At 47.7% G+C, this 25993-nt stretch overlaps 1 protein-coding gene across 1 annotated transcript in view; it reads right to left on the bottom strand.

Moving 5' to 3' along the window:
* Positions 1-1994: 1994 nt before the first annotated feature.
* LOC138511177 (zinc finger protein 84-like) overlaps positions 1995-25993 on the bottom strand; it is a 282820-nt gene continuing 258821 nt past the window's right edge. The window contains exon 2 of the mRNA XM_069626683.1: positions 1995-4518. Coding sequence (XP_069482784.1) covers positions 2463-3632 — 1170 coding nt within the window. The 5' untranslated portion in view covers positions 3633-4518 and the 3' untranslated portion in view covers positions 1995-2462. The remainder of the gene's footprint in view (positions 4519-25993) is intronic.

The following is a 25993-nucleotide window of genomic DNA, read 5'->3' as shown; positions in this document are numbered from 1 at the left end:
CGCAACCGTGTCAAAGAGGTAAGCAGGCTTTTGGCGTTAATGCCCTGTCTCACTTGTCACTATTTCTAAACAGATACAATCACCTTGTTGCACTTAATACACTTTACCAAAAGTTGGAACTTTACGCCAAATTCACTGCGCCCTTTTGTTAATTACACAGGCAAACACCCAGCTCATAGAACTCTATACCAATAAAGTGATGCACCTTTCACGTTATAGGAGCAGATCAGCAAACTACTTATTACAGACAGAAGTGAGAGTGATAATACATCGACCTTGCCCACCTATTTTTCACGCAGTATTATTTTCACACAGTCTTAACTGATAAGGGTCTATGATTTATCAGCAGTAGCAGGGTGGCTCCTTTGCACATCCCACTCATAGTATTCACTTACTGATGAGAAGCTTATTTGTAAACCCCTTAAAAGTAAGTTGGAGGCCTGTGCACTACAGAATGCTGACAGTGCTATAATTCAGAGGTAACCGGAACGTTTCATTAACCATGTTAACTAAAGGGTATTTCAAGATTGTATTGATCAAAGTCTCTTTTGGAGACCCTGCAAACATTCTAAATAGCAGTTTTCTCCTCTGCTTTCCCCCTCCTTCTTTCCCCCAACAGAGTCCTATTGTACACAATCATGTTAGATGTTCAAATGATCTGATTGAGGACCAGATGTTCAATATGTTCAAGTGACTATCATGTATAGTGCACCATTCTAATTCGAGAGTTGTGTTGTAAAGTGTGCCCTGATGAGGACCCAGAGGGTCGAAACACGTGTTGGCATATTTGAATTTGACAAACTTGGCCATCTTTACATTTGAAAAAGGCATCTATACATTTGATAAACTAGGGTACCTTTGCATTTGATAAGCTTGGTTATATGGTTAAGTGAACCCACCGAGCATACATTGTTATTTTCAGTTTTTGTCCAATTTGAGCTTGGTGTCTTTATATTTGACACATTTCGAGACACTTTTGCCAATTTTGAATCTGTTACTTCTGTGTTTTTGTTATATGGTGTTTTGAACCAGAGGAGTATGAATTGAGATTTTTAGTTTCTGCTAAATCTGGGACCAGTTAATATGTGACTGACATCAATGCCAATACATCTCTCCACTGCTCCGTGACAACCTACATTGTAAGATTACATAATGTTTTACCTCTTCAGAGGAGTGTAGAGCGTGGAAGAGGAGAATATTTTAACTACTATAATTCATTTTTGCAGTGTCTTTGCTGCTGGTGTACCAAGCCACATTACATAGTTTTCATAGGAGCAAAAATACAACAAAATAACTGTCCAGATTTCACATAGGAATAGTAAAGTAAAATGTGCTTTTGTTACATGAGTTGGTATCCTTAGGTTTCTTGCTGTGGTTCAAAGTGTAATGCAATAGAGACTTAGCTAAATTTGCAGCACGCTCCATGTTCCCTATTGCCTATTACATTGCAGAAAAACAGGTCACATAATTGTACTCTGATACAAATATTTTCAAGCAATATGATGGGAAATATGATAAATCCATTACTTTGCCACAAGAAATTAAAAGGATCCTAGATTAATTTAATACAAATATGCAGCACTTTCTAACAAAATTGTTTGTTATATGGGGTGTTGATTGAAATATTATGTTTCTTATGACATATAATAAAAGTACTTTACAACAGAAAACATAAAGTATGCCCTGCTGTAAAGGTTATTCACAGTAATATCCCATTTCCTTTCCTATAGAAGACGACCCCAGACAGTAACTTTATTTATAGGAATAACAATGCAAATAAATTAATAATTGAAGACAATGCTTATAAATAATGTATGAAGAGTAGGACACTAGTTAAACTAAAATGGTATCCAATTATTGATTTAAAGATCGACAATGCAGCATAAGAGATCCCTCTCGGTGCCTTCCTGGGTAGGATACCCAATTCCCAATTATAGAGCATTTCCTTAGACTGTTGCTATCATCTTGGTAAGCCTTAACAAATATAATACCAGTTACATAGGACACCATTTCATTTTTAATTTTCATTTAGGTTATGTTTCCTTAGAATGCATCTATACATATTCTCTGGTGACTAATAAGAGTTCTCTGCTGACTGAAATGTTTCCCTCGTTCAGTGCATCAGGTTTCTGATCTGCATACATTCTCTGATGGATAACACGTTGAAAATTCTGATTGAAGTTTTTCACACATTTGGTACACTGATGAGGCTTCACACCTGTATCTGTTCTTTGGTGACAACTAAGTCGAAACTCATGATTGAAGCCTTTCGTAAGCTCAGTGTATTGATAAGGTTACTTGTCTGTCTGTGTTCTTTCATGTTTGATAAGAGTATTCTTCTGACTGAAGGTTTCTTTCATTCAGTGGACTCATGAGGGTACTCAGCTTATTTTGTCTGTGGTGGTAAGAGATTGCTCCTTAATGAATCTTTTCCCACATTCGTTGCACTGATAATGTTGCTCTCATGTATGCATTATTTGGTGGTGAATAAGAGTATTCTTCTCAGAGAAGGTTTTCCCACATTCAGCGCACTGATGACATTTCTCATCTGTATGCATTCTCTGGTGACGAATAAGATTGCAATTTTGACTGAAGTTTTTCCCACATTCAGTGCATTGATGAGGTTTCTCACCTGTATGAGTTCTCCGGTGGTCAATAAGATGGCTCTTACGAATGAACACTTTCCCACATTCACTGCACTGGTGATGCTTCTCACCTGTGTGTATTCTTTGGTGATTATTAAGAGCATTCTTCCGACTGAAGCTTTTCCCACATTCAGAACACTGATGCGGTTTCTCACCTGTATGCCTTCTCTGGTGGTAAATAAGAGATTGCTTTTCACTGAAGCTTTTCCCACATTCAGTGCACTTATGAGGCTTCTCACCTGTATGCATTCTCTGGTGACGAATAAGACTGCAATTTTGACTGAAGCTTTTCCCACATTCTGTGCACTGATGAGGTTTTTCACCTGTATGTGTTTTCTGATGATTAATAAGATTACGTGGATCACTGAAGCTTTGCTCGCATTCAGTGCACTTAAAAGGTTTCTCTCCCGTATGTGTTCTCTGGTGACTAATAAGATTACAATTAAGACTGAAGTTTTTGCCACATTCAGTGCACTGATAGGGTTTTTCACCTGTATGTGATCTTTGGTGGCGAATAAGAGTAATCGTCTGCTGGAAGCTTTTTCCACATTCAGTGCACTGATAAGGTTTCTCATTTGTATGCGTCCTCTGGTGAAGAATAAGAGATCTTTTCTGACGGAAGCTTTTACTGCATTCAGTGCATTGATGAGGTTTCTTACCTGTATGCGTTTCCCAATGACTAATCAGATGACCCTGTCGACTGAAGCTTTTGCCACATTTGGTGCACCGATAAGGTTTCTCACCTGTATGTATTCTTAGGTGATTAATAAGATTGCATTTATGACTGAATCTTTTCCCACATTCAGTGCACTGATAAGGTTTTTCACCTGTATGTATTTTTTGGTGGTCAATAAGAGTAATCTTCTGCTGGAAGCTTTTCCCACAATCAGTGCATGGATGAGATTTTTGGCCGATATGTGTACTGTGGAAGTGAATAAGAGTTTGCATTTTACTGTAGTATTTCCTGCATTCAGTGAATTGATACATTTTCCTGCCTCTATGTATTATTTTGCGGGGGATTGGACTATGATTCTGATCAGAGAATTCCTCACATTTAGTTCACAGATAAGGTGTCTCACCTGCATGCATTCTCCAGTGGTGAATGATATAAAACCTTGTGAATTAAGCTTTTCCGCGCTTTCAGTGCACTGCTGAAATTTCTTGGCAGAATGTGTTTTCTGATGGTAAATTAGATAATTAGATGACCTTTCCGACAGAGCTTTTCCTGCATTCAGCGCTCTTATGAGATTTCTCACATCTATGTGTACTGGTATGAGAAATAAGAATTTTCTTCGGAGAAAGCTTTTCTTTCAATCAGCCCGCAGCCCACAGCGGGTTCTCATGTGCATGTTTTCTCTGCTTGCAATGTTTCCCTTCTTACTAAAGCATTTACCACATTTATTGCATGGATACTGCTTATGCGCGTTTGTACTCACAGGTATTTTACAAAATCCTTCAAATCCTTAAAAAAAACCAATATTCTGCATATATATTAAAAAAAAATGGGACTCGGGCAGTCTATTTTAGAAAAATTAAGCGATAGTCCTTTCTTACATTCCACTGTGCTTTCACTGTGATTCCACTGTGCTTTCACTGTGATTTCAATATGGTTATAAAACTATACATGTTCTCTATATATTGCAAAATGTGACATGTGACATGTTTCTATTAACATGTAAAATCCATCTTGGATCCAGTAGGCTTTTACATTCCCATGACAACTGGCTCCTGGAGTGAAATCACATATTCCATCAATGAACGTTTACACTTTGTGCGTTTATCCTAGCTGGCTTGCAATCGATAAATACCCTGAATACATCTCTTAGAATTTAACAGATTAGCTGTTGCTGCCTTTAATCTGGGCGTCCATCACCTATTGAATGAAAGAGATGCACATTGTTAGTTTCTACATGTAAATTACCACAGGGCTAATATATAACAGGAGGACACAGTGTAGTTGTAGTGCTGAATGTACTTAATGTAGTATTCAGTAAGACATTGAAGTGCAATCTATTCAGGGTAGGATTCTTAACAGGGGGGAAGAGTAGAAATGCTCCAATGGGGAGAAATCATGTAAAAATGACAGAGCAGAGGTGATAGGTACACTGGATTATTGGCTACATTTGCACTTATCCCTTACTTCAAATATCAGAGATTGCTATAACAATCACTTCAAAGACAGACTTAAAAATGCGCCTACACACAATATGTTTCAAGGCGCAACAAGACAAGGGGGAGGGGGAAGGATGACAAACAAAAACAAAAAACGGTCAAACTAGGCCTTGTGACAGTCGGATCGTGCAAGTGCAGAACAAGAAGTGCGGGGAGCGGGGAGTGCAGGTCATGGCGGATAGGCCTGTGGGTTAAACGAGTGCCACGAGAGGCAGGTGGACATTGCCAGTGGAATGGAGAGTGCAGGGGAGGTTCAAATTCACATGCTAAGTGTGAGGTTCGGGCCTGGAAGGACTCAAGGGGGAGGCCAAGACAGGCTACCAGGTGGGGGTCCCAGAAGGGCAAGTGCAGGTTGGGGGGTGTAAAGACTGGTGGGGGGGTCTGTACTTCTGCTCTCTATATGGTAGAGGAGAGGCACAGAGGACCCCAGCCAAGATTCTCTAATACGGTAGCAGTGGGCGAGCAATCAAGGCCTAGCTTCTCAGGAGGTGATGCAGGCTGGTTCTTAAGTACAGTGTATCCCCAAGCCCCCACAAAGGAATGTCCACACACTGTATTACTGAAAACACAGTCTTTATATAATTAATATTCAAGGGTTATGTACACTTATCACAATAACGCACTTTGTGCTCAGGAAAATCAATAATGGTAAATATCTACAATTCTAAAGTGGTACCACTAATATTAGACCTCATTAAAGTGCATTCACAAAACTGTCAAAATGGCACACAGATCAATAAGAAGGAAACCAGCAATAGAGAGAGGAGAGACAAAAGATGGTTGAAACAATAGGCAGAATACTGGCCCTAGCTACTGGACACAGTTCTGTGTGGAGATCCCCCCACCTGGGCAACCTGTAAAATAAAGAGATATAACACAAGCCCAGTCCATATATTGTTCAATAGTCTTATTCTCTCCTGCAATGTTTTTATCCCCCCAATGTACCTGGTGGAGTCGAGTTCTTCGAAGAGGCGTCGACAGATCCTTCTTGAATGACCCCCTTTAAAGCAGGAGTGACGGATCGTCGAGAGGCGTCGAGAAGCGTCGAGGAACTCGGTGTTCGGTGTCGGGGAATCGACGGCCCTTCTTGAATGCCTTCCCTTTCAAGCGGGAGACACGGGGCGTCGAACGTCCGACAACAAACGAGGTAGAACGGCGTCGATGAGGCGGCAGGCTTCGATCCGAGCGGTGCTCGTCGGCGTCGAGACGTCGGCGTCCTGCGAGGAAGAGGCGTGCGGGGCACCTCGGCGACACTAGTTCTGGACCGCAAAGATTGTGAATGACGGTGGCCCAGCAAGGGCGTCGAGTCGCTCGAGTCTTTGGGGTCGTGAGGTGGCGGGAAACCCACCGGCGGATTCTCCTCGGCGCGTTGGTCGTCCTCGACTTTCTCCGGCGGGACAAAAGCGGTCGACGGTGCGGACGAGGGAGTCCTTCGAGTCAAATGTTCTTAGGCAAGGAGCGGACGGCTCCGGTCGTCGGCGGCACGGCGTCAAGTGGTTCCCACGGCTGGGCAACACAACTTCGACGGGCCTCCAGCGGTTACACAGACCTGCGAACCCTGGTCGACGGCAATGGACTTCGACAGCGTCGATGTCCGGGTGCTTCACTTCGATCTCCTCGGCGGTCCCGTCTCGGGTCGGCAGCCTTTCGAGGGTCTGACTTCCAGGGCGCTTCGGCGAAGATTCAGCGGTGCTCGATGGTCCCTCGGAGCACGGGAAGAGGGCGCCTAGCCAGGTCCTCTCTCGGGTCAGTCCTCGACGATTTCGACAACCTTCAGTTTCTGTCGAAGCAAATGCCACAGCAAGTCTTCTTCTTCCAGCTGGACGTCGAGGATCAGCAAATCCAGTTACTCTTGAGTGGAGACTCAGCTTCTGAATGCTTCTGAACAATTTCCAGTGGTGAGAGGTCCCCAGATATACTATTCTGTCTCTCATCCACACTGCTGGCACACACACAGCAGCCAATCACACAGAAGGGCATTCATGCAGTCAGTCAGCCAATCAGGCACACAGTGCATTCAGGCCACACTCCTCCCTTTCAGACACTCACAACAAGGAATGTGGATTGGGACAAGTACCCAGCCATTCAACACTACACACTGCATTCAGGCCAGTTTCGGGCAGGGCTGTCTCAGTCTTTGTCTCACATGCCAGAAACTAGACAACCACAACAAGAAGTGTATATTGGTCACACACTCCATTCACCCAGGTCCCACCCACAGGAGGTACCCACAACATACAGTCAAAGGGAAGGCTCCAGTCAGTCTAGCTGGGCCTTCACAACAACACCATATATGGAACTTCCACCCAACAGCCAGTCAGGGGGAAGGGACAGAGTCAGGGCTTCCCAGGACTTTGGGAAAAACAAGACAACAGGCAATAGAAAGCAAGAGGCCACAGGGGCCATCTTGTTTTCTATCAGGAATCAACTGATCCCAATGGCAGGGCCTGGGTATCCCAAAATGGAGGACACCCAGAGCACCTGTCCAATTCAGCATGGAGCTGCCACCAGCCCATACCCTGCTCTGTGGGCCACCCACAGGTGCCCAAAAACATACACTAGGGGCACAGGGTTGTACCCCTACCCAGGGGTGCCATAAGGGTATCCCATGGGTCTGTTCACCAAACCAAAAGAGAGAGCTGCACTGCCAGGAGTCCCAAATGGACTCTTGGGCAGAAAACATAACAAAACACACGATAAAAGGCAGAAAAGGACAAGGATTCAGAGGCCCTGTCCCTCTGATGCATTTCCAGCATCACAGTCGCCCCCCCCAGACTGAGGTGGAGGGTGTCTAATCTCCCACGGGATAGACACCCTCATCCAGACGGTCAACATACCTTCTGGAAAGGCCATCCGCATTATCGTGACTCTTCCCTGGTCTGTGGTCTATGGTGAAGTCTAGCCCTTGCAGGCTAATGGACCACCTCAGCAATTTCGGATTCTCACCCTTCATCTGCATAAGCCACTTCAGGGGCTTATGATCTGTTTGGACCTTGAAGGTAGACCCCGTAAGGTAGGGCCTAAAACGCCTAAGGCTCCAAACTATGCTAAAACACTCCTTTTCAACAGTAGCCCACCTAAGTTCTCTACCCTTGAGTTGTCTACTGATGAATATGATAGGGTGTTCTCTCCCTTTGTCATCTAACTGGGACAAGACAGCTCCAATTCCGGTGTCGCAGGCATCCGTCTGGACGATAAAGGGTCGGCTGTAGTCAGGCGCACACAACACAGGTGCCCTACACAGACTTTCTTTCAAGCCATTGAAGGCCCTCTGACAGTCTTCAGTCCAATTAACCTTCCTAGGCTGTTTGGGCGAAGTTAGAGCTGTCAGGGGTGCAGCTATGGTTCCATAGTCTGCCATGAAATTGCGATAGTACCCAGTGAGGCCCAAAAAGGCTCTCACCTGGGTTTGAGTAGTGGGAGTCTCCCAGTTCTGTACGTCCTGTACGTTACTGGAGAGAGGTTGGATTTGACCCCCTCCTACCTCATGACCAAGATAGGTAACTTTCCCCTGAGCTATCTGGCACTTGGTAGCCTTGATAGTGAGGTTAGCCCTTTTCAAGGCCTGCAACACCCTATCCAGATGTGTCAAATGCTCTTCCCAGGTGGAACTGTAGATGGCAATGTTGTCTAAGTAAGCCACACAAAAGGCTTCCAGCCCACTGAGCGCATGGTTGACCAATCTCTGGAAGGTGGCAGGGGCATTCTTCAACCCAAAGGGCATGACCCTAAACTGGTAGAGTCCCTCAGGTGTGGAGAACGCCGTCTTTTCCTTGGCATGGTCCGTCAGAGCTATTTGCCAATAGCCTGAGGTAAGGTCAAAGGTGCTCACAAATTTGGCAGCACCTATGGTGTCCACGAGCTCATCAGCCCTGGGCAATGGGTGCGCGTCAGTTTTGGTGACGGCATTGACTCCTCGGTAGTCCACACAGAATCTCCAATCCTTGGTACCCGCCTGGGAACTTGCCTTGGGGACAAGGACCACTGGACTGGACCAGGGACTGGTTGAGGGTTCAATAACACCCAGATCCAACATCTTGGCGACCTCAGCCTGGATGTGGTTTTTGACGGTATCTGACATACGATAGCTCCTGCTCTTGACAGGCACACTGTCACCAGTGTCAATTTCGTGCTTACACCACGGTGTAAGGCCCGGTGTCAGTGAAAACAGAGAGGCATACTGCTGGAGCAAAGCCCTGCAGGCCCTCTGCTGCTCTGTTGTCAAATCGGGAGAGAGTTGTACTCCCTCCACTGAGCCATCCTGAGGGTTGCTATGCAGCAAATCAGGAAGGGGCTCACTCTCATCCTCTTCTTGCCCTGAAGCTAGCAAGAGACATGAGACCTCTGCTCGCCTGTGGAAAGGCTTGAGCCTGTTGACATGGAATACCTGGGGGGCTACCCCAGAGGCTCCCATGTCAACCAGATAATTGACTTCGCCCATCTTGGAGATGATCCTGAAGGGTCCAGTCCACTTGTCTGCCAAAGCTCTAGGCTTGGTAGGCTCCATCACAAGGATTTCCTGTCCCGGAGTCCAATCCACTTGCGAAGCTTTAAGGTCATGCCAGTACTTGTTCAATTCCTGGCTGGCCTTGAGATTTGCTGTTGCCTGACCCATCATTTGTGTCATCCTCCGCCTGAGGCCTAACACATAGTCCCCCACTTGCTTGGCGGGACCTGGAGGGGTGGCTTCCAAGCCTTCTCGGATCAAGGCGAGGGGCCCCCTCACGGGATGTCCAAAGAGTAACTCAAAGGGGCTGAAACCAACACCCTCTTGAGGTACCTCTCTGTAAGCAAACAGCAGGCATGGCAGGAGGAGATCCCATTTCCTCCTTAGGGGCTCTTCCAAAGCACCTAGCATGCCCTTGAGAGTTTTATTAAATCTCTCAACCAGACCATTGGTCTGGGGGTGGTAAGAGGTGGAGAACTTGTAGGTTACCCCGCACTCTTTCCACATGGTTTTCATGTAACTAGACATGAAGTTGGATCCTCTGTCAGAGACAACCTCCTTGAGGAATCCAACACGGGTGAAAATGCCCAGGAGAGCCCTGGCAACCACCTTGGCAGTAACAGTCCGAAGGGGTATTGCCTCAGGGTACCTGGTGGCATGATCTACCAAGACCAGGATGAACCGATGTCCACCTGAAGTGGGAGGGTCAAGGGGACCGACGATGTCGATGCCCACCCTCTCAAATGGTGTGCCAACCACTGGTAATGGCTGCAGTGGGGCAATGATCCTGCCTCCAGTCTTGCCAGACAACTGACAAGTGGGGCAGGTCCTGCAGTGGGACTCCACCTCTACCCCCATCCTTGGCCAGTAGAAATGGGCAGAGAGCCTCTGCTTAGTCTTCTTAGTCCCAAGATGACCAGCCAAGGGCACCTCATGCGCCAACTGCAGTAGGAAGGGCCTGTAAGCCTGGGGTACCACCAACCTCTTGCGGGCACCAGGTTCAGGCTTAGTGGGCTCACTAACAAGGAGCTCACCCTCCCAATAAATCTTGAATGTCCTAGACACTTCACCTTGTGCCTGGGACAGGGCCTGTTTCCTCAGACCCTCGAGAGAGTGGCACTCTCTCTGTCCTTTACAGAAGTCTGCCCGGGAGGGTCCCCCTTCAGCTAACAAGCATTGAAGGTCGGGGTGCTCCTCCGGGTTAAGAACCTCTCCCACAGGAGAGTCTTCTGTCTCTTCTCCCACAGGAGTTGAGTTTGGGTTTTCCACTGGACCCAGCCCGTCCGGAGCATGGATCCCAATGGGTGCTGTCGGAACAGCAGGAAGAGAAGGTGTTCCCTCCACAGAGGTGGCCTTCTTGGTCTTCCTTCTTCTTGCCTTAGGCCTCGCCTTTGGCTCGGGTACCTGACTCACAGCCAGACCCGGTGTCACCTGTGACCTAGTGACCGCAGCAGCAGTCAGGGGAAGACCATCCGAGATCAACCCCAACTCCACTAGATCATTACCTAACATAATGTTAGCAGGGACATTGTCCTGAACCAGGACAGGAAGCTTTGCTGTCTTGTCTCCAATCATGAGGGTGACTAAGGCTACAGGTGATAATTTGGGAGGCCCACCAGCTAACCTGGTGGTTTGCAGAGGAGCACCTTCATAGTCCTCTGGCTTGAGCAGGGTCCTGTCCACCACTGTCATGCTTGCCCCAGTGTCTCTCAAACCAGTAGAAGGCTGGCCATTCAAGAGGACACTTCTCAAAAACCTACGGGTGTTCTGTGGGATAGTCGCCAGTACTTCTGCGTACTGGTCCCAGGCCCCAAGGGACACTAAGGAAATCTCTACCGGAGCACCAAAGGTGATTCCGGTAGAGGAGGGGAGGACAGTGGCCTCCACCTCAGACACGGGGTAAGGGTAGGTCAGGCTGACAGCCTGTACTCCAAGTGCCTTACCTTTACACTTGGGGTCACCCCTTTTGTGATCCAGAGCCCCACAATCCCAACAAGTGCCAGGAGTGCGGGGTACGGTACTGGAACCACTGGGAACCTGCTTTGCAGCAGGTGGACCACTACTCTTATTCCCACCCACAGAGGACTTATCCCCACTAGATTTTTGGGTCTTAGGAGAGGAAGGTTTTGGTTTACCCGACTGTGACTGCTTTTGGGACTCCTCAGCTTTCTGAGAGGCCCCCTTTTCTTTGTCCTTGTCCTTCCCACTGGAGTCCTTAGGGGACACCCGATGGGAGACCCACTTGTCAGCCAACCTAGCCAGCTTAAAGGGGTCCAAAATGTTCTGGTCAGCCACATACTGACGCAGCTCTGGTGAACAGGCTTCAGAAAAATGCTCAAAAAACAAGAGGTGGGACAACTCAACAAAAGTTTTCACCTTGTATCCATCAATCCACCCCATCATGTTCATGTGCGCAGTACTCACCCAGTCAACCCAAGACACATTCTCTCTTTTCTTAAATTCCCTGAACCTTTTAAGGTATTGGGTAGGTGTCTTGCCAAACTTGGCAATCAAAGCAGACTTCATACACTCATACTGACCCCTTTCTTCCACACTCAGCTTCAGAATACAGTCATATCCAGTTTGAGGCACTCTGCTTAACAAACACTTAGCCCAATCTCTTTTATCTACATCATGAATTGCACAAGCCATTTCAAACGCTTCAATCCATTGGAGGATATCTGAACCCTCCACAAACACACCAACCAAATCTTTCATAAACTTGGTGGCTGGGGACCTGCCACTCTCAATTGGTCTAGCTGAAGTCTCCACTCTAGCTCTCTCTAGCTGGATTCTCTGACATTCAGTGTCCTTTTCTTTGAGCGCAAGATCCCTATTCTTGAGTTCCACTTGCTGTGCCAGCTCCTCTTTCTTAAGCTCAGCTTCTATTTCCAACTTGCGATATTCAAAGGCTAACTTCATCCTTAATAACTCAAGTTCCCTGGAATTGCTGGGGTTTGGAACAGAGGCAGCAGGAATGGCGGCATTCTCAGAAACAGATTCAGCGACAACCCCAGGGGCAGAGTCCTCACTGGTTGCATCCCCCCCTTCCTCAAGAGTTTCACCATCAGTCTGGTAATCCACCAGGGCAGCTATCAGTTCAGCCCTAGACTTATCCACAAAGTCTAACTCCCTGGCTTCACAAGCACTCTGGAGAGCCTCTAAGCTCATCCGAGTCAATTTACCATTTGCAATGGACTCCATTGCTTGTAATGCAGTTATTTGGAACACACCCGAACCTTAATCTAACAAAAGTGCGGATATTTTGTAAGTGGCACGGTTATACACTGAGTCTTAAAACCATAAGCATCCCACCGCTGGCCACCAGGCTTTGTAAAGACTGGTGGGGGGGTCTGTACTTCTGCTCTCTATATGGTAGAGGAGAGGCACAGAGGACCCCAGCCAAGATTCTCTAATACGGTAGCAGTGGGCGAGCAATCAAGGCCTAGCTTCTCAGGAGGTGATGCAGGCTGGTTCTTAAGTACAGTGTATCCCCAAGCCCCCACAAAGGAATGTCCACACACTGTATTACTGAAAACACAGTCTTTATATAATTAATATTCAAGGGTTATGTACACTTATCACAATAACGCACTTTGTGCTCAGGAAAATCAATAATGGTAAATATCTACAATTCTAAAGTGGTACCACTAATATTAGACCTCATTAAAGTGCATTCACAAAACTGTCAAAATGGCACACAGATCAATAAGAAGGAAACCAGCAATAGAGAGAGGAGAGACAAAAGATGGTTGAAACAATAGGCAGAATACTGGCCCTAGCTACTGGACACAGTTCTGTGTGGAGATCCCCCCACCTGGGCAACCTGTAAAATAAAGAGATATAACACAAGCCCAGTCCATATATTGTTCAATAGTCTTATTCTCTCCTGCAATGTTTTTACCCCCCCAATGTACCTGGTGGAGTCGAGTTCTTCGAAGAGGCGTCGACAGATCCTTCTTGAATGACCCCCTTTAAAGCAGGAGTCACGGATCGTCGAGAGGCGTCGAGAAGCGTCGAGGAACTCGGTGTTCGGTGTCGGGGAATCGACGGCCCTTCTTGAATGCCTTCCCTTTCAAGCGGGAGACACGGGGCGTCGAACGTCCGACAACAAACGAGGTAGAACGGCGTCGATGAGGCGGCAGGCTTCGATCCGAGCGGTGCTCGTCGGCGTCGAGACGTCGGCGTCCTGCGAGGAAGAGGCGTGCGGGGCACCTCGGCGACACTAGTTCTGGACCGCAAAGATTGTGAATGACGGTGGCCCAGCAAGGGCGTCGAGTCGCTCGAGTCTTTGGGGTCGTGAGGTGGCGGCAAACCCACCGGCGGATTCTCCTCGGCGCGTTGGTCGTCCTCGACTTTCTCCGGCGGGACAAAAGCGGTCGACACTGCGGACGAGGGAGTCCTTCGAGTCAAATGTTCTTAGGCAAGGAGCGGACGGCTCCGGTCGTCGGCGGCACGGCGTCAAGTGGTTCCCACGGCTGGGCAACACAACTTCGACGGGCCTCCAGCGGTTACACAGACCTGCGAACCCTGGTCGACGGCAATGGACTTCGACAGCGTCGATGTCCGGGTGCTTCACTTCGATCTCCTCGGCGGTCCCGTCTCGGGTCGGCAGCCTTTCGAGGGTCTGACTTCCAGGGCGCTTCGGCGAAGATTCAGCGGTGCTCGATGGTCCCTCGGAGCACGGGAAGAGGGCGCCTAGCCAGGTCCTCTCTCGGGTCAGTCCTCGACGATTTCGACAACCTTCAGTTTCTGTCGAAGCAAATGCCACAGCAAGTCTTCTTCTTCCAGCTGGACGTCGAGGATCAGCAAATCCAGTTACTCTTGAGTGGAGACTCAGCTTCTGAATGCTTCTGAACAATTTCCAGTGGTGAGAGGTCCCCAGATATACTATTCTGTCTCTCATCCACACTGCTGGCACACACACAGCAGCCAATCACACAGAAGGGCATTCATGCAGTCAGTCAGCCAATCAGGCACACAGTGCATTCAGGCCACACTCCTCCCTTTCAGACACTCACAACAAGGAATGTGGATTGGGACAAGTACCCAGCCATTCAACACTACACACTGCATTCAGGCCAGTTTCGGGCAGGGCTGTCTCAGTCTTTGTCTCACATGCCAGAAACCAGACAACCACAACAAGAAGTGTATATTGGTCACACACTCCATTCACCCAGGTCCCACCCACAGGAGGTACCCACAACATACAGTCAAAGGGAAGGCTCCAGTCAGTCTAGCTGGGCCTTCACAACAACACCATATATGGAACTTCCACCCAACAGCCAGTCAGGGGGAAGGGACAGAGTCAGGGCTTCCCAGGACTTTGGGAAAAACAAGACAACAGGCAATAGAAAGCAAGAGGCCACAGGGGCCATCTTGTTTTCTATCAGGAATCAACTGATCCCAATGGCAGGGCCTGGGTATCCCAAAATGGAGGACACCCAGAGCACCTGTCCAATTCAGCATGGAGCTGCCACCAGCCCATACCCTGCTCTGTGGGCCACCCACAGGTGCCCAAAAACATACACTAGGGGCACAGGGTTGTACCCCTACCCAGGGGTGCCATAAGGGTATCCCATGGGTCTGTTCACCAAACCAAAAGAGAGAGCTGCACTGCCAGGAGTCCCAAATGGACTCCTGGGCAGAAAACATAACAGAACACACGATAAAAGGCAGAAAAGGACAAGGATTCAGAGGCCCTGTCCCTCTGATGCATTTCCAGCATCACAGGGGGTCAGAGGAGAGCAAGTGCAGGGGTAGACTGGGTGAGGAGGTCCTGCTGTCCATTTAAGTATCTGAAGGAACGAGGCAGCCAGTTACGAGGCAGAGGGGGAATATTAGCAGGGGAGAGTGAGCGGGAAGGATGAAGAGAAAAGGAGGATCTTGAGAAGCTTCCAGAACTTAAGGAGATACGGCTCAAGTCTGAGATGGGTAGGGAGGCCATTCCAGAGGGAGGCACCTGCAGAGGAGAGAGATCTACCCCCACTCTCTGCTTGGAAAAGCATCTGATCTGCAGAGAGTTGGAGTTAGAGGACCGGAGGGCTCTAGCAGGGAGGTATTTAGGGAGAGAGAATGTTGGATGTAGCAGGGCCTCAGACCCCAGAAAGCCTTGTGGATGGTGCAGAGGGTCTTGAATTTGATCCACGCAGCAGCCAGGAACCAGCAGAGAGATTTTAGGGCTAGAGAGATGGGATCACTGGGCTTGTGGCCAAGGATAAGTCTTGCAGTCCTATTCTGGATTAGTTAAAGGGGCCAAAGGGAAGAGTTAGGCAGATTGAGGAAGAGGCTGTTGCAGTAGACCAGCGTGGAGAATTCCAGAGCTCTGGAGAAATTGAGTTTCTGGGGTTAGGTGAGGAAAGGGTGAATGCCTCTGAGGAGGTGCAACTGAAAGAGGGCCTTCTTGGCAAAGCATGTGATGTGAGGAGAGAAGGAGAGGAGTCGAAGATAATACCCAGTTTTTTGCCTCACAGGAGAGTGGTGGAGGGGGCCGATGAAGGGCAGCCAGAGTGTAGGAGGGAAGGAGGAAGCATGGGTCCTAATGAGAAGCATCTTAGTCTTACTGGCATTAAGGCAGAGATCATTAGCAGTGCCCTATGCTTGAATAGCAGACAGACAGTCAGGAATGAGAGAGGAAGAAGAGGGGGCAGAGGAGGGAAGCTTAACGGATAGCTGCGTGTTGTACACATAACACTGTTAGTTGGGAGAGAAGGCAGAGATCAAATAGGCTAGAGGGGCAAAGCAGATGTTGAAAAGCCATGGTGAGAGGATAGAGCCCTGAAGGACACCACAGGTGGAGAGTGAGATGGAGGAGAGAAAAGGGCCCAGTTGAACCTTGGAAGGTCGGTCAGAGAGGAAGGTCAACCAGTCCAGAGCCAATTGATAAGGGTGGCTTGATTGACCATATCAAAGGCAGAGGAATGATCAAGAAGAATGAGAATGGAAGGAGAGTTGGATTCGAGATTAGAGAGCAAGTCTTCACGGGTGTTCAGTAGTGCAGTTTCCATGCCTCTCGCAGATTTGAAGCCAGACTGGTGGTCGTGGAGACAAACAGATTCAGTGTGGTGGAAACACTGGGAGATGGCCACCTTCTCCAAGAGATTGCCCAGGAAGGTGGTGATGGAGATAGGGCGGTAGTTAGCCAGACAGAAAGGGTTGGCAGAAGGCTTTTTGAGGAAAGGGTGCAAAAGGGAGTGCTTGAGGAGTAACGGGAAAGATCCAGGGGTAAAAGAGTGATTGCAGGTCCTTGATAGTTCTAGAGCAGCAGGAGAGTACCTGTTTGGATGAGACTTTCAGAAACCTCATCAGGTGATATGGCAGAGAAAGGGGAGAGTAGGAGGGAAGGGGGCCAAGGGAGGCCTGAGAGCGGGTGAGGGAGAAGGGACTGGTGTAGAGGAAAGTGAGGACAGGATGTCCTGAGTTTTAGCAGAGAGTGGGAGGCCAGTGCCGTGCAGAGGGCCAGGGAAGGCAGAGGTGAAATGGAGACTGCAGTAGGATTGGCAAGTTCCGTGCAGATTTTGAAAAGTCCAGCTGTGTTTTAGTGGCCCCAGAAATGCGGGCTTGGATATAGGCCCTTCTTCTTTGAGCAGATGTAAAGTCTCTGTTGCCTTTGGTGCAGGCGGCTTGCCAGATTGTCAGAGGCTGTGCTCAAAACCTGCCACTTCCGCTAAGCATCTCTACACTTGCGTTTCAGCGAGGCCAGGTCGGAGTCATACTAGGTGTTGCGCTTGGAGGCAGACTTCATGCGGATCCTCATGACAGGGGCAAGGATGTCGAAAGTGTTTGAGATGGCGAGTTTATTGTTAGGAAGGGCAGAGGCAGGAGTTGGTGGGGGGCTGAAGGTGGCGGGAAAAGCAGCAACTGACACTCCCTTCATAGGTCGAATGACGGAGGTGACTGGCAGTCCAGGCGAGGGCTTAGCCGGGGACCAAGGATGTCGAGTTGAGAGGACAGGAGCACATGATCAGGCCATGAGAGAGGAGTTGTGAGAGGGTTGGAGATGGGGATGTCAGCCGAGATGAGAGCATCCAAGGTGTAGCCGGCGGAGTACGTCGGACCAGAGGGAATGGAGAGGGAAAGAGAGTCACAGAGGTTGCTCAAGAGTCCAAAGGCCACATCACGGGGGGTCAAGGTGAATATTGAAGTCTTCAAGGAGGAGAAGCTTGGAGAAGGAGGACTGGCGAGAAGAGGTGAGGTCAGACCACTCTGAGAGGAAGAGGGATATCATTCCAGGCGGCCTGTAGATGGTGGACAAAGTCAGCCAGAATCATCGAGAGGAAAGGAGAGACACCAAGCTTGCAGACGAGGCGAGGCATTGGAACGAGGAGTATGACTGAGTGGGTATGATAGTAGCAGGAACCCATTCAGGGAAAATCAGGGCCACTCTGCCCCCAGACCGGTTAGGCCTGGTCTTGGAGAGGATCTTGTAGCCCTCTGGGATAGAGTGACAAAACCTGTGACAGAGCAGGCTGTGAACCACGTCTCGGTGAGAGCGAGGAGGTTGAGATCTTTAACGGAATGGTGCGGTCAGAAATATTATTGTCCCTATGGTTCGGCCATATGTTTTTAACCATAATTCGATCGATCGTACAAACATTTCCTATGCACCTTACCCGAGTTTTCGTCTCTTGAACACAAGCGAAATCAGGCAGCAGGGCACGGCCATCTTCTGATAATCTTATCACTTGCCGCATCGCCCTGGGTGACCTGCGTTTGCGGCACTAAATCATATCCCCCGCCCCTGAGCCTGACATCACCAAATCATTGATATTCTCTGCCTCTCTCCGTGACGTTACTGGGCAGCGTAGCCAAACGCGCCCAGTCGTCACCTATGCGAGTAGACGTGGAACCCGGAAAACAACACACATCGTCTTACAGCACATCGCATCACAATTAGGAATATGAAACTGTACTTTAAAAGGAAACAGCAAGACTGTACAATTGGTAAAGTACATTTATTTCACATTAAATGTTTCGATAACATTCGGCGTCTGACATAATCAATCAAAATGGGATTTTTTTTCTTTGCTCTCGATCCGCAAATCCGCAAATGTTTATCGTGAGTCACGCGCTGTTCCTTTTGGGTACACAGGGTGTTCGTTTTGTCTAAATAAAGCACTTCGGTCGCACGGCGAATTGCACAGCTGGTGCATGATCTTGGCACCAGACCACCGTAAAGGTTGTTATGTTGCTCCTAATCGCTAGTACTGCGTAGGGGCATATTGGACCTTGTATGCCGTCCCAAAAGACGGTTAAGTAGATCCAGTGATTGACATGTAGCTGCAGCTGGCGGTTGAAGAATCCATCGGTCGGGGTCTGGAATAGATGACAATCGCAGAATGGCACGAGGTACCTGTTTGCAAAACATAAAAATAGAAATGTGTCTCAGTAGCCGATCTTTATTACAATTAATCATTTTCTTTATTAGCGCAGAGGTGACATAATGTGAACCGAGAGAATACAACGTGGAATATCAAAGTACTCAGCTATTTGCTTCCAAGGATAGTGCAATGGAGTATGTTGAGCTCTAAACGTAATGCGTAAACTGGGGCAGGAATTCGAGGTGCACAAACAATGTAATGATTTATTAGCGTAGAACCAGGGAGAAACGAGTGGTGGTCTACATGCGTCTCGATGCTGGCCTCCCATGTGCCCGGTAGATAGCCCAGCACACAATTGTACTAGCACTTCATTGCAATAAATGCATAATATAGCATAGTTATCTGTCCGCATAAATCTATTTCCTATGAAGGTTCTCAAAAAAAAGGCCTGATGTTTAGCAAAATAGTCATTATTTAAACAGCTATTCAATCATATAAATATCGAAAGTATTATAAGTGACATTTACACCGAAAATACAGGCGTAAAGCTAAATCCGGAAGCGTGTCTCACCTGTGGCAGCATTTTCACGAATAAAGTCGGAATAGCGTTTGGGAGCAATTTTCGAGTTGTTCTCAGTTGATTCCTCTTTGTGTACAAGGATGTGTCGTATATATCCGGGTTGAAGTGCAGGCTGCAGATGCAGCATCGATGACCCCTCTTGTCCTCCAAGACTTGTTTGACTCTACTTTCAAGCTCTTCAGGTAGATATCCGCAATATCTGACCCATTCTCTTATTCGATCAATAGTCTTATGGAATACATGCATTGTAATGCCTTCGGATTTGTCATGGGTCTTCGAAGGGCATCCGAAAATAGAACATGCAGGCATTGTTGTAAATTCTGCAAAATAAAGGTCAACATTATTAGAAAATTATTTTGCATAAAAATGTGAGAAATAATGAATTGGACCATACATTGTTCATTGCATGCTTTCTTTTGGGAACCACAGCAGAACCAGTGCAGCGTGGGCGGCTGTATTATAGGATACATTTCACAAACGATTCATTGATGTGTTGAAAATCAGAACATGTTACTCGTCCCTTGAATGTTCTATCGTGCACGAAAAGGAAACATGCTTATACTATAGACACGGTCCGTGAAGGATGCAATACGATGCCAATTGACATTGATAAAAATTGATATAACGATAACATAACAAAAGAAACTCAAGTCATTAGCAATGAGACAAATTAACATAGCACTACTGAGTATGTTACTTCGAAATAGATACAAATTTACAAACAAAGGAGATATGATTAGGATACATGCCCTTACCTTGACCAACAAACAGTTAGATTCAGCAAGCAGAGTAATTAGTGGTAAGAGAACAGGGGGATGTTCACAGGTAGCACACTGACAAGTTCACTCGAAGCGGTCACAGAGTAGCACGTTCACGAGTTGACTTGCAGTGCTCAAAGATGTTCTCATGGTAAATATCAAGTGGTTTAAAAAGAATAACAAAAAGGGGTGTTTTTGTGAATGAATGACATGTATATGTCGTGGTATTATGTGTATTGCAGGGGCGCGGCCTGCTTGAAGGAGAGCCTGCCTGGAGACACAGGGTCTGAGGAGGCCATGTGAACAATGGCCCCTCGGCGAAAGATACCTTTTGAAGTGTACATGGTGTTTGGCACCTTGGCCTTTCGCGCCCGTGACAGCACCCCATGGCAGCGCACATCCACTGGTGCAAACTGCCTTTGATAGTGGAGGGGGGATGGATTGGCCGGGGGCGTGCAGACAAGGCACCGGAACACTGCAGAATGGAGACACACTTATGTGTATTGCAGGGGCGTGGCCTCCTTGAAGGGGAGCCTGCCTGGAGACACGCGGTCTGAGGAGGCTATGTGAACAATGGCCCCTGGGCGTAAGATACCTTTTGAAGTGTACATGGTGTTTGGCACCTTGGCCTTTCGCACCCATGACAGCACCCCATGGCAGCGCACATCCACTGGTGCGAACTGCCTTTGATAGTGGAGGGGGGATGGATTGGCCGGGGGCGTGCAGACAAGGCACCGGAACACTGCGGAATGGAGACACACTTATGTGTATTGCAGGGGCGTGGTCTCCTTGAAGGGGAGCCTGCCTGGAGACACGCTGTCTGAGGAGGCCATGTGAACAATGGCCCCTGGGCGTAAGATACCTTTTGAAGTGTACATGGTGTTTGGCACCTTGGCCTTTCGCGCCCATGATAGCACCCCATGGCAGCGCACATCCACTGGTGCGAACTGCCTTTGAAAGTGGAGGGGGGATGGATTGGCCAGGGGCGTGCAGACAAGGCACCGGAACACTGCGGAATGGAGACACACCTATGTGTATTACAGGGGCGCGGCCTCCTTGAAGGGGAGCCTGCCTGGAGACACGGGGTCCGAGGAGGCCATGTGAACAATGGCCCCTCGACGTAAGATACCTTTTGAAGTGTACATGGTGTTTGGCTCCTTGGCCTTTCGCGCCCGTGACAGCACCCCGCAGCGCACATCCACTGGTGCGAAACTGCCTTTGATAATGGAGGGGGATGGATTGGCCGGGGGCGTGCAGACAAGGCACAGGAACACTGCAGAATGGAGACACTCTTGATTCACTTAAAAGATGAAACAACCATTGATAAAAAATATGTTGTGTTTTATTTGGTTTCTTATTTTGATGGCACAAAAATATTAAACATTGTAAACGTCTGGTTGCAGCTCAGCGAGGGAAAATCCCCTGTACTGACCACTGTCACTGGGGAAAGTTTGTCTAATGGCACCAACGACACAGGCGGGTATTACTCGTAGAACGCGGTGTCCAAGCCTCCCATGAAGCCACCATGTGTATGAATGATAGGCCACCAGCCGGTACCACTTGTGAAAGAGAAAGATACAAACTGTTTTTAAATGACCAAGATAAGTGTATTAAACCTTAGTTTTCAATGACAATTCTTGTATCCATTGGCATTTTTGCCAGGACAAATGCTAACTAGACACTGCACAATATTGAACGACATTTATGCAACTATTACTAGAGAATTGCAAGACTAAACTGATATGACAACGATATATTGAAGTTATGAGAATATAGGGGACAACCATGAAATAGTAGTGGCCTAACTGACATCACAACCAGACTATACTTACTTGTTACTTGGATTACACGGGCGAACTGTTGCGCGAAGTTCGTGCATAAGCACCATCAAAATCCTCAACACGGACCGTGTGAGGCAGTATGCCGTGAGGTCTGGCAGCTCGGTAATGCATTGCGGCTGTGGATCGCCTTGCGATATGTAGGACAAGCATCCAGAGTTTTCTCTGCAGCAGCAGTTCTCCTCCTTGATTGGCATTAGCGTGCACCGATTTCAGGTACACCAGGTGGAAACACCATCCATGCGACTAGGCCCAGGCTCTTCATCTGTTGAAACGTCTGCCCAACTGTCGTTCAAAGCCCCATCGTTTACGCAGCTTTCTCTTTCCAATAATTCCTCCTCAGAATACTCGGGCTCGTACAGGTAGGGCATTATTGTTGCCATTGTGTGGAAAACCAATGAAAATAATTTATAGCGGTGATACTGGTATCTATTCACACAGGCTACAAGCAACGAAGGTAGCTGACCAGAGCACAGAAACGAGTCACAGAATACTCAAAGAAATACAGTGAGAGGAATGGAAAAGAACATCTGCTGTTGTGTGTTGTGAAACAGTCTGTTTATACTTATCGAGGAAAGAGGCTTCCTGCGTTTCCATGACGACACGTCATTAGCTGAGGCGGAGAGAATGTTGACACGAGACGTGCTTTGTCGTTGTGAAATGGGTGGTAGGCGTCTAGTGATGTCAGGCTCAGGGGCGGGGGATATGATTTTGTGCCGCAAACGCAGGTCACCCGGGGCGATGCGGCAAGTGATAAGATTATCACAATATGGCTGCACCCTGCTGCCTGATTTCGCTTGAGTTCGAGAGACGAAAACACGGGTAAGGTGCATAGGAAATGTTTGTATGATCGATCGAATTATGGTTAAAACCACATGGCCGAACCATAGGGACAATAATATTTTCTGACGGAACCATTCCTTTAAGGAGGTGGCAGATGTCAGAGGATTGTTTGACGGCAGAGGTAGAGTTGAGCGTAGCTATGTGGTGCAGGCTGCCACATTTGAAGGTCTTCCGAGGCTGGGAACAGGAATCAGGTACACCCGACGGAGATTGCAGGCAAGCTAGAGGGGAGGCAGAAGGAGGAAAAGTGGCAAGAGAAGGGAGGAAGATGATGAGAGACAGAAGACGCCTATCAAGAAGGAGGAGGTTGGGCTGAGAGCCCTGAACCATGACAGTGCCATTTAGGTAGACATTAATGATGGCCCTAGAGGAAAGGAAGTATGCCAAGAGTACTTCACAACGGGTGCCACCCTTAATGGGAGAGGAAGGGAAAGGGGAGAGCACTGAGACCATATGGAGAATCCAACGGCCCAGAGAGGGAATGACAAAGAGGATGTCGGTGGCAGTCTGCCTGGAAGAAGCGCTGACATAGGTGCCAGCGATGGGCAGGCCTGGATTGGAGACCAAGATATCATTCTGAACTTTTTCCTTCCAGACCTCAAAAGAGAGATAGGATAGATGATAGAATAGCAATTAGAGGTAATAGGGTACATTGAAAGCACCATGGAGGTAGAGAGCAGAGAGAAGGGGGGAGAGGGAGAAACTGCAATGCACAGCAAAGCAACAATCTAGAATCAAGTGTTCAGGATAGTGGGAAAAGCGTAGGTTTCAGCAAACAGCAGAAAAGCAAAACACCAAGAAGCAACTTACCTGGAAAATGGGATGAATCCTAGATAGAGGGATAGCGAGAAACACCTAATTTGCAAACACAACAGCAGATTCACAAACACACATATTTGACTTTCCTAAAAACACACAGATTCGACTTTCCTAAAAACACATAGATTCCATTCTAAAAAGAGGGAAAAAGCCTAATTTTCTAGCACAACAGCAGATGCATAAACACACATATTTAACATTCCTAAACAGGGAAAAAGCCGCAATGGCAACCACAACACTCACCTAATGCCAGCTATAGATAACATACAACTGCGATGTGCAGCAAACTGCAAACTTAGCAAATAGTAGAAATAAGAGTGAAGGGACAGTTAAATAGGGAGCAGTAATGGCTGTTCCCCCTGCCGGCTACTTTCTTACCTTCTCAGTCGCTGCTGGTTGACGGCTGCGCTCCATGCTCCCATGGTGAACACCAGCGAACACAGTCTGGAGCTGCTACTATAGGAACTGCCCTTTGCCTCAGGGCCCTTCTTTTCCCAAATGAGGAATAAAATCAAAAGGGACAACCCCTCCAGGAAGATGAGCCTGTGTAGGGGCGTTATTGAGGTTGTCGTATAGCGGCACTGAGTGATTTTGCTGCCGCTTTGGAGGTCTGCAGCTTCTCCAAACTTTCATCCGCCTTGCTGCCAAACAACCTCGAGCTGTCAAATTGCATATTAAGAAGCCTGGATTGCACATCTGGTGCAAAACCTGACTTTCTTAGCCATGCAAATCTGCGTAGCACCGTACTAGACGCCATGGACCTACTGATACTGTCAGCTGTGTCCAAACCTGATTGAAGGCATTCCCCCGAAGCCTCCTTTCCATCCCTTACTATAGATAGGAACCCTTCACGTTCCTCACCTTCCGGGATGTGTTCAGCTGCCACTGACATGCAGTCCTACAGGGTATATGTAAATCTTGCTAGGGTGCAGGTTAGATTTGTGGATTTTAAAGCCATGCTCCCTGACGTAAAAATCTTTCTGGACCATGCATAAACCTTTTTATCATCCCTATCAGTGGGAATTCTAGGGTATGCAGCATTTCTAGTAGAGGCAGCTGCTTGAACTACCAGACTTTCAGGGGATGGGTGTTTACTCAAGTATTCTGGATCTGAGGGACAGGGTCTATATTTTGACACATACTTCTTATTTACTGCCTGAATAGTTTCAGGGTTTTCCCATGCAGTGTTAACCTTCCATTGTAAGGCTACATGAAAAGGAAGTATGGGGTCTTGCTGAGGTCCTCCTGAAAGGATGTCAGTCATGTCATCATCCTGATAGACAGGTGAATTTCTACTCCATCCCATAAATTCAGTTACCCTGTTCATCAATTTTCTATAACCTGCATCAGCATTTTCAGCTGGGTCAGGCTTTTCAAATTCATATTCTGGAGATGTATCCAGACCACTTGCTCACTGCAAGCACTCATATAAGTCTTGCATCTTAGATTGAGGGCCAATTAACTCTCAGGGACTTGTTTTATACCAAATACAACACCAGCAGGTGAAACCTCTTCTTCTTCTGCTGATGAATCTCCTTCATATATGGAGGACATGGTTCTAAAAAAATCATGTCTGCTTTCTGGATGAAACACATTTTCAGGTGGCATAGACTTTAACATTGGTGTCGATTTTGTCATTGGAATGGACGAAGACATCGACGGCATCGATGTTGTAACCATTACTTTTGATATTGTCGTGGTAATTTTCGACACCTTCGAAGGAATCGTCGACCTCGTCGAAGGAGTTGTCGAGACCATCGAAAGAGCCTTCAACACCGTCGATTGTGCAGTCGACGTAACCTTTTTAGGTCGAGTCAACGACACCTTGTGCTCGACCGCCTTCGATAGAGGCTTCGAGGACGTTTTAGAGGAGGACTTTGATGACGTATGAGAGTCTGACGCCATTTTTTTCTACCTCAGGTTTGTGCACCGGTAGGCTTTTTCTATGAGGTCTCTGGGAAGATTCCCTGGACGACACCTTCAATGATTTTTTGTTGGATTTTCTCGTCTTAGATCTTCCCCTGTCACTTTTTTGTTAGCAGGGGCATGGTCTTCATTAGACTTTTGTGATGGGGTCTGGGCCGCATTTTCAATTTATTTTAACATAGATGTTCTGAAAGCTTCCCACTTTCTTGGGGATTCATTAGATGAAGAAAACATTATCGTACGAACTGAAGCGCCGTTTTATCGATCCGAAGCAAAGTTAACAGAAAAACGGAACTGAGGCCAACGGGCGCCCTCGAGGCATTTATACGGCGGATGACGTCGACACTCGACGGATGCCGACGAGGGACATCGATGCCGCAGCCTAGAGTGGTGCGCCCTCTGGTGGAGAGAAAAAATTTCCGAAGCAGCAAAGCTGAAGGTAAGGATATATCTAAGATGAGGAATACGTGGGAGGACACAATCCATTCGAAGTGCTAGGATTGTAATTGCAAAACTATCTGAAGTGTATGACCTCCAGTTTTTCTGTAATTTCAGGACAGTTGCAGAGACGAGGGTGCAGGGTAGTACAGAACACAGAAGGGGATGCTTCAACAGACAAGTTTCCGGAATTCTGTGTACCCAAAC

The sequence above is a fragment of the Ambystoma mexicanum genome, chromosome 6p (assembly GCF_040938575.1).
Source record: "Ambystoma mexicanum isolate Mex_15411 chromosome 6p, UKY_AmexF1_1, whole genome shotgun sequence".
NCBI classification, from domain to species: domain Eukaryota; kingdom Metazoa; phylum Chordata; class Amphibia; order Caudata; family Ambystomatidae; genus Ambystoma; species Ambystoma mexicanum.
The sequence above is the reverse complement of the archived record's forward strand: the minus strand, read 5'-3'. Positions and strand labels throughout refer to the sequence as shown.